We start from the raw sequence: 12,447 nt of genomic DNA on the forward strand, positions 1-12,447 counted from the left end.
AAATCCAATTCCTCATTGCACAAAGGAGGAAACAGGCTCTGAGTGAAGTGTCACAAGGTTACTCAATGGTACACCTGTGATTCCACTGCAGGTCTTCCCATCAAAGTGGATACCAACTAGTCTATTCGAACTTCAGAGAAGAAAATGTAGCTGAATGACAAACACCCAATTCATATTTGCAGTTTTCTGTTCGAATGACTGTTAATACTATATTTAATCCCTTATAAACCATAAGGGTTTTTATTTTTTCCTAAGAAGGCATATCATTTATTTTTTTAAATTAAGAGGACAGGTTTAAAAGAAACAAAAAAAGTCACTGTTTATCTTGTTTTAAAAAACATTTTGGAGGTTATTACTTCACTCCTTTCTGAATACACAAAGTTGTTCAAGAAATTGCTACAAAGTCTTTTTTTCTCCTAAAATAAAGGAACAAACAGTATCACTAGACAGCGTAAATAAACATCAGGCATTTAAATTTCCAACACCGAACAAAAACAATTTAGTGTATTCAATTACTCACTACATTTCAGCGTTGACTAGGTATCTGACTATAGCACTACTTAGAGTTCAACAAACATTTGTTTTAAATATGGTGTGCAAAATACATTGCTAGGTTTCAGAGGAAAGATTCAAGTTGAGGCTCCTGAATTCAATATCTTTGTAGTTCAATAGGAGGACCAAAAAAAAAAAAAATACAAGCTAATATAACACATAGTAATTCATGGTAAGTGCATTATATTTCTAAATACATACTGGACACCTACTGAATCTTTAAAACTTTCCAAAGTGGCCAACCAGGCTAGTAAACCACGGTAGTAATGAGCACTGTAATTAGTCACCGTCGGGTGCATAAGCATAGTTTTCCAGCCAATGTAAAAGCAAAATTTTAAAACCATGCATTGAAGAGTTTTCAGCAACAAAAACGATTACACAAGTCTAGGTAAGGCAAGAGACTTTCGTGCCAAAATTTCAACTTCACAGAACTTAAAGTCGTGCAGTACTTTAGTGCAGAGTATAACAATGTCAATGTGATTCTAAAAGACTTAGGAAACAACAGAAATTTTCAATTAAAAGAAGGAAAACAAAATGTCAAGAGAGAGGAAACTTAAACTGAGAAGTCTTGCAGTTCTTAAATGCATTACTCGCCCCCCTCTCAGAGTGCTTAATCTGGATATTAAACCTACAGTTTACTTACACTGTTTCTTGCCATTTATCAGCTTCATTAAAGACACACAGGAGCAGGTCACCAGCAGAATAAATAAGACTTAGTTCAGATACAAGTTGTAAACACGACCTGCAAATTTACATCCCAGAAAGTCTAGTTTGGAGACACCTTTTAGATCCTAACATTATATAACACCGGCTGCGAATTGTGAAATAACTCATTTTAGTCTTCTAAACATTGTAAATTACAATCAAGCCGCAAACTCCCAACCAGACCAAATAAAAAAAAATGAGGCTTTTCATTGGTCTGTATTGTCCCAGCCCACATGGTATCAGTGGGTGTGTCCCCCCGGGTGGGCCCTCTGATTGGCTGCATGGAAACACCATTTAATAGGCTGTGATTTGGGGGTTGTCAAACTACACACCTCCTGACTAGACGTTCACCAATAGAGCAGTGAGGTTGGAGGCTACTCTGCAATTCAAAGGGCAAGAAAATCGTCAGAGCAGCGAAGGGAGTACGAGGCTGCAGCCTCGGGGAGCCCAGAGAGCCGGCCGACGGCGGCCCCTCCTCCCAGCCTTGGTCTCCCGCAATGCATTCTTCCCAGCCTCCAAAAAGACGGCGCCAGCCCTTAACGAGGGTTAAACGCCCACTGCCCATCCCTCCAGAAAAACGCCGGGTAGTCACGGGTAGTACCCACACCGGAGGCCGCCCCGAGCAATCCGGGGCTGGGAGTTGGGGGCGCCCCGTAGGCAGTGCCGGACGGTGTGACACCCCCCCCCCCAGCCCACGTCCGGGCTCCTCCGCCCTCTGCTTCCCCTCCCCCGGCAGCACTTACGCGGCCTGTTCTTCCTCCCCGAGTCCATCCTCCTTCGGAGCCTGCATTTCTTGGCCGGGGAGTCGTGGAGCGGCGGCGGCCCGTCGGAAAGCGGCTGCAACTGGGGCCAGGGGTCCGCGCTGCTGCCGCTGCCGCCGCCCGCGGGACCCCGGCCGCAGGGTCGCGGCTGCAGCTGCGGAGGCGCCGGGGACGCCGGGGGGTGGAAGCCGTTGTGCAAGACGCCGTTCAGCAAGGCCGCCGAACCCCCGGGGCCTCCCTGGGGGTGAGGGTGCGGGCGCGGGGCTGAGCGCTCGGGCGGCTGCCCCGGGTCTCCCATACCGGAGCCGGAGCGGGCGGGGGCTGGAAGGGCTAGCGCGGGAGGACGCGGCCCAGCTCAGGCTCGTTTGCTGGAGGTCATTCTCGGTCGTTTTTATTTCCCTGGATCCTCCTCCCTGCGGCTTCCGATCCAGCAGCCGCAGAGCCGGCCCCGGAGGACGCCGCCGAGCCCTCCGCTCCTCCCCTCCCCTCCCCTCCCCTCCCTTTCCCTCCCCCCTCTTCTCTCTCCTCTCGCCCTCCTCCCTCTCCTCCTCCTCCTCCTCCTCCTCCTCCTCCTCCTCCTCCTCCTCCTCCTCCTCCTCCTCCTCCTCCTCCTCCTCCTCCTCCTCCTCCTCCTCCTCCTCCTCCTCCTCCTCCTCCTCCTCCTCCTCCTCCTCCTCCTCCTCCTCCTCCTCCTCCTCCTCCTCCTCCTCCTCCTCCTCCTCCTCCTCCTCCTCCTCCTCCTCCTCCTCCTCCTCCTCCTCCTCCTCCTCCTCCTCCTCCTCCTCCTCCTCCTCCTCCTCCTCCTCCTCCTCCTCCTCCTCCTCCTCCTCCTCCTCCTCCTCCTCCTCCTCCTCCTCCTCCTCCTCCTCCTCCTCCTCCTCCTCCTCCTCCTCCTCCTCCTCCTCCTCCTCCTCCTCCTCCTCCTCCTCCTCCTCCTCCTCCTCCTCCTCCTCCTCCTCCTCCTCCTCCTCCTCCTCCTCCTCCTCCTCCTCCTCCTCCTCCTCCTCCTCCTCCTCCTCCTCCTCCTCCTCCTCCTCCTCCTCCTCGTCCTCCTCCTCCTCCTCGTCCTCGTCCTCGTCCTCGTCCTCGTCCTCGTCCTCCTGCTCTCCTCAGCCCCTCAGCCCCACTGCGCCTGCTTCGTACTTGCCAGCCTACCCCCAGGCTGGGCGCTCGGACTCTGGCTGGCTGAGGGTGGCCAGTGCCCTGGGATCCCCACACCCTGGGTGGCCGCAGTTCAAAAGCTTCCTCTGGCTCCCCAGACCGGTCCCCGAAACTGAGCATGCCCGGGCCTTTTCGGATTTGCCCCTCTGGTGGCTTAAGTAGTCGGGGTTCTTGCCCCTTGCATTCCTGGGGACGCAAACTGGGGAGCTGTGTGGGTGCAGGGAAGGAGCTGGTCTACAAGGAAGGTGGGAAGAATCATTTCGAAGCAGAAAGGGGCACTTCTTTTACTCATCTAATTCAACTGAGTCAGAGGGGGGAAGTGACTTGTCTAATATCACACAGACACACACACACACACACTCTCACACTCACACTCTCGGGTTGGTGAAAAATAGAAGACGGGATCCTGAGTTTTTCTCCACATTTACAAAGTTTCACCCTCCAAAAAAACACGATACATCCTTTGCAAAACCACTCCTTCTGGTCTCTGGGTTCTCAAAGAGTAGTTTTTATTTGTGGGGTAACTGGTTGATCTGAATTCCCTCTGAGATTTCCTCCATAACAACAATAAATAGCTTTCATATAGAGCTTTAAGACTTGCAAAGCGTTTTACGTATAACTCATTTAATCCCCACTGCAGCCTTGGAAGATAGGTTACGATTATTATCTCCATTTTACCTGTAAGGAAACCAAGGCAGATAGAGGTTAAGTGACTTGCCCAAGGTCACACAACTGAACTCGGAGGCAAGATTTTCTCTCATTTCTCCCAGATTCCTAACTCCTGCCCTCTATTCACTGTACTACCTAGATGCCCTACGTTTACTCGGTACATAATGGTTTGCTTCTGATCTCTGTTCACCTCCCACCCCATCGGAATGTGAGCCAACTGCTTCTTTGCCTGTCTTTGTATCCCCAGTGCTTAGTGCAGTGTGTGACAGTATAGTAAGCATCAATAAATGCTTGTTGATGGACAGCGAAGGGGCAGAGTGGGTGGGGGTGGTGAAGAAGGAGAAGGACATTTATTTATAGAAAGGTAGGCAGACATGGTAGAGAGGGAGGGAGGTTTCTGGGCTGGCAGTCATACACCATGAGCTCACTATGAGTTTTCTTAACAGAGAAAACTTAGGAACACAGTGACAGGGGAAGTAAAGGACACAGTAGAGTTTAGGGTTACCTGAAAATGTAAAAGTAGAAATACAGGGGATTTAGGGAAATTCCATCCCTCTGGAACTGAGGGACTCTAGACCGCAACAGAGGTAGCCAGTGCTGTAGAAACACTGGTCTAGAGGATACCACTAGTATAAGGTGACCTTGATCTAGAAGATCCTTCAGTACTGGTCTCCAGAAGTGGAAGTAAAAGGCAAAATCTCCCTTTAATTCCCTCTAGGCTGTGTACCACCACCAAAAGTCCTGGGTTTAAAATACAACCCTGACTGTGGCTCCAGAACACCTAAACACAGTCTTGTTTCTGTTTCAAAAGGCTGATGTTATTTGTGGATGAGCGGCACTGCCACAAGCTGCCATTTGTCTTTTACAATTTAATCACTGTAATAATAGGTTGTTATGCTACAAATAGAGCCTGTACTCTATGCTTAGCCTGTGTGAATAGACTCCTAAGGGTAGTGAAGCTGTTTAATTTGGTAAAGTGTCATTTACTGAGTGATGCTTTTCTTCGGAACCCTCTCACTTTTTACAACTTCTGCCTGCTAAAAACTTTGTTGGGAGGGGGAAGTGAAATCTATGCTTGCAAATGCCAGCAATTTTCAAAATTTTGCCTGGGTGAGCTGTGCAGCCTTTGGTTGGCAAGGTAAATTTGGAATGCAAATAGAAAGTTTTCACATTACAGTATCTACCAGGATACATTACTCTTTCCTCGTCCTCATGTGTCCCCCAAACCTTGTGCTTCACTTGTAGCCACATGGCACAGACCCAGGGCAAAAGTGACTGGCCTTGGAACAGAATGTCCTCCACCTTGTTAATTTCTTATACCTCTTGACTTGTGGGTTTTCTGGCTCTGTTACTGCCACCTTCTGCCTCCAATGACCAGTGGAAAAGAGCCAGGTTGTAACTCACAGGCTTAATAGAGGGGGTGTGAGAGAGGGTGTGTTGTGGGTGTAACTTGACCAAAGGAATGTGTGGAAGGGAAAGGAGGCTTTTAGTGTGTGGAAAAAGGAGGAGGAGAGATTGTTCTCTTCTCATCTCCAGTAGTTCTCACTGGGGGCAAAGGAAACTGTAGATAGGGTTCCAGAACACGTAAGTGCCTTGGTAATATCTGCCAGGGTCTCAAGAAAATGGACTATTACAGATGCTATTTACAACCGATGGAGACAGATAGGGCAGCACTATGGCGATGATCTTGAAGGCTAAAGTAAAGTTTATATCCATCCCAGTCCCACCACCCCCTACACACACACACACACACACACACACACACACACACACACACACACACACACACACACACACCTCTTCCTTTTGTGCTGCCTCCAGAATCTGATCCAAAATTCCTAGGCCTAGAAAGAAAAAACTAAAATCCTAGCAGAGAGAGAATGTCACTTCAAGTGCCCAGGCCCCTTTAAGAGAATATTACTTGTCATTTCTTGCTTCTCAACCCCAACTCCTAGGGCAGAGCTGTTTAGATAGTCCTATTCTGTCTATTAAAAATAGCCATAAATCCCTCCTGGGAAAGGTTCTTCATATTATCTTCAACCCAACCCCAGTGTTACCACACCTAGTTTCTGTCATTTTAACTGTGATCACTGACCATGCAATGTCTGCTCCTTTTTGTCATCCTGTCTGAACCTCTGACCTGCCCTTATTCCAATTCCAGCTCAGACTTCCCAGGTCTGCCTGACGCCCAGCTTACCTTACTCATAGGTATTAGCTACAATATGTACTTGCCCATCTTCACTACTCATAAGATTGGTCCTATCTCTCAGGAAGCCACCTAGGTCTATTAACACAACCTGAAACTGGAGAGAGTACAAAGTATATGTTTAATGTTCCTTAAATGAATGAATATTTTGATGGATTGAGGATCTTATCTCGTTAACGATATTAAATCTTCCATGAATAAATGAGTGGATATTAAGGACTGTCAGGCATTACAGTAAGCACTAAGGATACAATGTTTAAAAAAGAAATAGGCCTAGCCCTTGAGGAGCTTACATTTGATAGGGAAAGAGATCACCTGTAGGACAGAGGTGACCAAGCAAAGCAATTTTGTTCTGAGAAAGTGGACAGTGAAATAAACAGGGAGGAATGAGGTACTCTAGACAGATGGTCAGATGGATGACTGGACGAGATGAAACTGAAAAGTATGGCATCTGGATTTTCTTAGGTTTTACCTTCTGAGAATTCATTCCTTCTCTGAAGAGTAAGGGAGGGGATGCTCTTGAGAGCAGCCCTAGTCTGCCAAGAATTAGTAACATTCAAAGATAAGGCTATGTAGTTTATCTGGGAGGAGCAGGGACACTTGGACCCTTCTTGGAAGTACAGGAGAACCATAGGAACAGAGAGTTCACAAACCAATGGGAGCTCCCAGTCTAAAGAAGAAGAAACTTCTTGGATATAAGAGGAAAAAAATCCTGAGAAACACCTCTACCTTGCCTCTCAGACCATGCTATATGTCACACCAAGCAACAAGGTCACACCAAGTTTTACTTTAGTCTATGACTATCCACCTGAAAGCTGCATTACTCACTTCTGTACCCTTCTTCCCCTTTCCCCTCCCTGTTCACCTCCTGCCTTTCACTCTTCCTATTTCTGGAATCTTAATGGAATCAATATTGCCTCAGTTGCAGCTAGAAAGGATGTGGCAAGTCACTGCCCCTAGGGCTGCACTCACAGTGCTTCTGGCTTTCTGAATAGAAAATGTTCCCTCCATGAGCATTACTCTCTTATAATTGTTGCTTCTCCATATTAGAATAGAAACTTCTTGAGGGCAGGACTATCTTCACTTTTGTATGGTACTTATAGGTGGCACTCTGGAGTCAGGAAGATCTGAGTTCAAATTCAACCTCAAAACACTAGTTGTATGACTGTGAGCAAGTTACTTTGCTTCTGTTTGCCCCAGTTTCTTCATCTGTAAAACAAGGATGATAAGAGCACCTACCTCCCAAGGCTGTTGTGGAGATCAAATGAGGTAATCATTGGAAAGTACTTAGCACAGTACCTGGCACATAGTAAGTGCGATATAAATGTGTGTGTATATATCTATCTATCTATAGATAGATATATATATATATATATCCATATAGATAGATAGATGGATACACGTATTAGTTATTATTACCTATTATTCCTTAACACAATGTGTGGCTATCATCTTTCTGTCTCTGTACATATATACATGTACCTATACATAGACATATACACACAACTTTAATGTGACATTATCAGTAGCATGGTGAAATAGAAAGGATGTTCAAATCCCAGTTCTGCCACCTTGGGGAAGTCATAACCTCCACGAGATTCAATTTAATTATCTGTAAAATGGAGGGATTGTATTGAAGTTCCACCAAATATATGCTCCTATGATGAACCCAGGAAAATATTAGCAAAAAAGGATGAGTTTTATAGTAAAAAGCAGATTCAGATGATTGAAACTACTAAAAACTTTTCTGTCCTCCTCCTATAATCCCAGATCCAGCTCTCATCTCTCATCATCCATTTGTATGACTGAGTAGGGGTATATACACATCTATACACAGAAATATACATATATATGTACATGTGCATGTATGTCATACTAAGCACTTTACAAATATTGTCTCATTAGCTCCTCACAATAACCCTGCTATTGTCATCCTTGAGGAATGGGGAAACTGAGACAAACAAAGGTGAAGTGACTTACCCAGAAATTTTAGCTTAGAATTTCCTGTTTCCAGGCCCAGTGCCATTCACTGCACTAAGTACAATTTATATGTATATATGTAAATATATATATATGAACAAATATATATATATGTAAATATGTACATATAGTATGGCACAAACCAGGAAGCACAGTAGTCTTTAAATGAATGTCTTTAATAGTCTTCAATTTAATTTAATAGTCTTTAAATGAATAAATACTTTCATATATATTAATATATAATTCAGTAGGCTACTATATATAATTTAGTATCATTCAGGATATGTCATAATCTGAAAAATATGCATTCTTTATCCACTTTGTTTTTCTTTCATGGAAACCAATAAAAACAAAAACAGTAGAATCATACTCTCTACACCTAATATATCTAATGTGTGACTGTATTACAATTGATAATTGCCAGCATTTAAGATTTGTAAAGCACTTTTATAAATATTATTTGATCCTTACAACCACCTTCAAAGGTACATGCTATTATTATCCTCATTTTCCAAATGAGAAAAATGAGGCAGATTAAGTTCAAATAATTTGCTCAAGGTTATACTACTTACTAAGTGTAAGCAAGTAAGATTTGAACTTAGGTCTTCTTGACTCCACTAAGCTATATGGCTTGCAGCAACTCACTTAACCTTCCTAGGGCTCAATTTTTTCTGTAGAATGAAAATGTTGATTAGATAGGTTCTGAGATCCATTCTTACTGACTCCATGATCCTACAATGAAAGCCCATGTCCTAAACTTTATAAGGGATATGTGTGTGTTCATCCTTTGTTGCCAAAGAAGACCATGCCATCAGAGAAATAATGATATGATTTTCACTTGACTTTGTTTTGAGTTAGGGAGGACTGTGCAGGTCGCCAGCCTCACTTCTCCTCCAGAGCCATCTGAATCCAATGACCAGATATTCATCAGCATGACTGGAGATGACCCAGGATGAGGCAAATTGGGGTTAAATGGCTTGCCCAAGGTCACACGGCTAGTGAGTGTTAAGTGTCTGATGTGAGATTTGAACTCAGGTCCTCCTGACTCCTGCACTGATGCTCTATCCATTGCACCACCTAGCTGCCCTATAAGGGATATAGACCCAGGAGGAAAGAGATGCCTTCAAGAATGAAATCCCAAAGACACAAAGAGAAACAACCCTAAGGTCATAATCATACATCTTTCCATTCAAATTCAACCAACCATTTCATAAGCACTTTCTATTTTCAAAGCAATTTGCTACAGTATGATATAATATTATACTCCTTCACCTCAAAGAGATTATTTTCTAATAGAAGGATGAGGTCTATAAATAAGGGCTGCCATATAGAACATGGTATACAAAAGACTTGTAAACAAAGTGTTACAAAAAAGTCAGGGGAAGGAAAGCCTATTTCTAGGTGGGGTACGAGGGGAGGATGAAGCAGAGTTTCATGAAATCTTTATGAAGGAAAGGTATTTCATAGAGGAGAGAGATGACTTTCAATTCAGTAAGGCCTACCTTTAACTTCTAATGACTATATGACTGGACAAGTCACTCTCTGTGCCCCAATGAAATCTCAGCAGATATAAGGTTAGAAGCATTTGGACAATGAGGCACTCACTCCAGGCAGTGAAGGAGCCTTGTGAAGCAGGTACTTACCCCTTCCTTTGGCCACTGTTGTTCCAGGGAACACCACAGCTCCTTCCTTGCTGGTGAGAGATGTTGTCATTCTTAGAATAGGTCTCCAGGTGATTTAAGTAACCATAAGAACCTCTACCAAATGACAGGAAGGCAGCTCCCTCAGGCATCTGTTTGCCTAGGCCACACATTAGTCACATCTTGTGGCCAGATCAGGAGAAGGCCCCCTTCTGCTTAAACCTCCAAGCAGCTCAGAGAATTACATGCATGCTTGAAGCTGGAAAGAAGAGAGTGCTTAGTCTCCGTGGACAGGTAGTTCAGTTGGGCTTGCTCCTCTTAGGGCATAGTATCTCAGCAGGGAGAGGCACATACAACTTAAAGTTTCTGTCCAGTCACCTCCAGACTTGTTGTTGTGGCTCCTAGCTCTTGGAGGACTATGGCCTCTAAAACTCCCAAGTGTAGCCAGAACCAGATTAAAGTGTAATTGGAAAATGTTTAACAAAGTAAATAACCATAGGATACAATGTTGTTGTTCAGTTGTTTTCAGTTCCATCTGATTCATGACCCCATAAGGGGTTTTCTTGATATAATATAGATAATGTTAATTTGTGGTTTTCTAAGACAATATAAAGTCCCCAGGAATCCACTCCTCTTTGAGTTTGATGCCACTGGACTACACACTCATGTCTGATCACCAGTGGATCTCTGATGGACCCTCTATATCTCCCAAACTCATCAGGTCACCTGCACACTTCCACGCAGAATACTTGTTAGACTAAGATCAGGAAGGAATTGGATGTTATAATTATGGTGGTTGCTGCTGTTCAGTAGTGTCCACTTCATGACACCATTTGGGCTTTTCTTGGCAAAGATACTGAAGCAGTTTGCTATTTCCTTTTCCAGCTCATTTTACAGATGAGGAAACTGAGGTAAACAGGGTTAAGTGACTTGTCCAGGGTCACATAGTAAATGTCTGAGACCAGATTTGAACCCAGGAAGATAAATCTTTCTCATTCCAAGGCCAGTACTCTATTCACTTTGCCACCTAGCTTCTCCTCAGGGAGGATTAAACATACAAAAAAACCCAGAGGTACTACGAATTCGTGGACATATGGTAGTCAAGTAAGGAAATTTCTCCAGCTACTCCTCCCCCATCAGAGACTATCCATATCATTCAAAGTCACCAAAGAAAGAGAATAAGAGGTAGACAGATCACTCCTTTTGTACACATACTCTGTTCTGGCTGAACAGTTCCTGAATCATTATTAGTTCATCCAGCCAATCAGAAGATATTTTTTGTTGTTACAGAGCCTGAACACTAGTGGCCAAAAATAGGCTCATAAGCAGGCAAAGATGCCTGTGCTTGAGCTAAGGTCTGAAACCAGTCAGGGGTATCTGCACATGCTTTAAGAACTGGGCCTTAATTGGGAAGCCTCCCTATTATATTATCCCTTCTCACCCTTACTCTCATTTTAAAATGTTGCTGTCCTTACAAAATCTGCTGAGACACGTTTTGCATCTCCCTAATACAGAAGAGTTTTCTGAGATCCTAGGGAGGCACATTCATTATCTTTTTTTTTAATGCCTTCTCACTGGCACAAATCTTATTTATGCTGGAAAAAAATCACAATTTGCTCCCAAACACAGAGTTATGCAGATTTAACCCAAAACTAATCTTTTACAAATCAGAGGTTAAACTGTTTTTCTATAAAACCCCTGTCTTGGCATTTGCAAAGACTTTCCCTGACCCAAAGGGAAAAGGAAAAGAAAACCAAGCTCCCTTTCACAGAAGAAATGCTGTCTCTACAGAGCTCCCAGAACATGTGGGGCTCTCCTCCAGGAATTAAAGACCTGAGAACAAATGGAAGTCATCCTCTCACCTTTCAGGTACAGATACTTATATATCTGGGTGCCAATGACCCATTGGCACCAGGAGAAGTTGGGGCACTCTATTTGTCCCTTACCCACTCAGAGAGTCCCTCTTCTCTGGACTTAGTTGGGTACCGAGAGCTATAGGAAATTGGCACAGGGTCCAGGGGAAGGGTTGGAGTACTTTTCCACTCCCTTTTCTACTAAGAGGCCCCCTCATACTCTAGAGTCTAGACCCAAACTTACTTTCCTGATTTAATCACATAAAATGCCTCTTGGTTCCTGCAACACTATGGGGACAAACCAAAATTCTCTAGGGATCTCTGGAAGATATAGAGAATTCAGCTGGAGGTCCAGACAAAAAATCTCTAGCTGTCAAATGACACATGGTGAACACCTAAATCCTCTGTGTTCCTGAAACAACATAGGACCCCCAGAATATCTCCAGGATCTTTGCAACACGTTGGGAGTTTCAGTTGGGCGTCTCAAATCATCCCCTGAAGACTCAGTTCAAAAAGAAAAAAGAAAATGGGGTCAGGTAAGCCCTGAACACATGTGGAGCTCCCAAAAAGAATTAAACACTTGTGATTGGTTTCTAGCAGTTTCTAGGTCAACAGGCAAATCTTAACCTGTGGGCCTCTATCCACAATGATCTCACAATAAGAAAAGCAATTTAAATAGGTCTGCTTAAAAATGGGAGAAAGAAAAAAAAGACCACTTATCAGCTAGCACAGAGTGCTCTGGTCAAAATGGTAGGCACCAATATTTTAGGGATGCAAAACCCATACTGTCCATAATAGTTGTAATGAGTGATTAAGTAATTAGTGGAAGATCTTAAATAAATGAATACATTTATACCATAGATATTAGTACATAAACGTTCAAGGAAAATTCAAGCAAAAGTTATTTCACTAAAACTGGT

General features: G+C 44.1%; 1 protein-coding gene across 3 annotated transcripts in view; it reads right to left on the reverse strand.

Moving 5' to 3' along the window:
• Positions 1–10,068, reverse strand: part of PANK1 (pantothenate kinase 1) — an 82,986-nt gene extending 72,918 nt beyond the window's left edge. Inside the window, exon 1 of one of the 3 annotated variants that reach the window (XM_072624982.1) lies at positions 9,678–10,068. In XM_072624982.1, the coding sequence (XP_072481083.1) occupies positions 9,678–9,747 (70 nt within the window). In that variant the 5' untranslated portion in view covers positions 9,748–10,068. Of the gene's footprint in view, positions 1–1,195; positions 1,461–2,000; positions 2,475–9,677 lie in introns of those variants that run through there. The other 2 variants (XM_072624996.1, XM_072624987.1) reach the window with 2 other exon arrangements.
• Between the last annotated feature and the right edge of the window lie 2,379 nt (positions 10,069–12,447).

Source organism: Notamacropus eugenii, chromosome 1, assembly GCF_028372415.1.
Source record: "Notamacropus eugenii isolate mMacEug1 chromosome 1, mMacEug1.pri_v2, whole genome shotgun sequence".
Taxonomy (NCBI): domain Eukaryota; kingdom Metazoa; phylum Chordata; class Mammalia; order Diprotodontia; family Macropodidae; genus Notamacropus; species Notamacropus eugenii.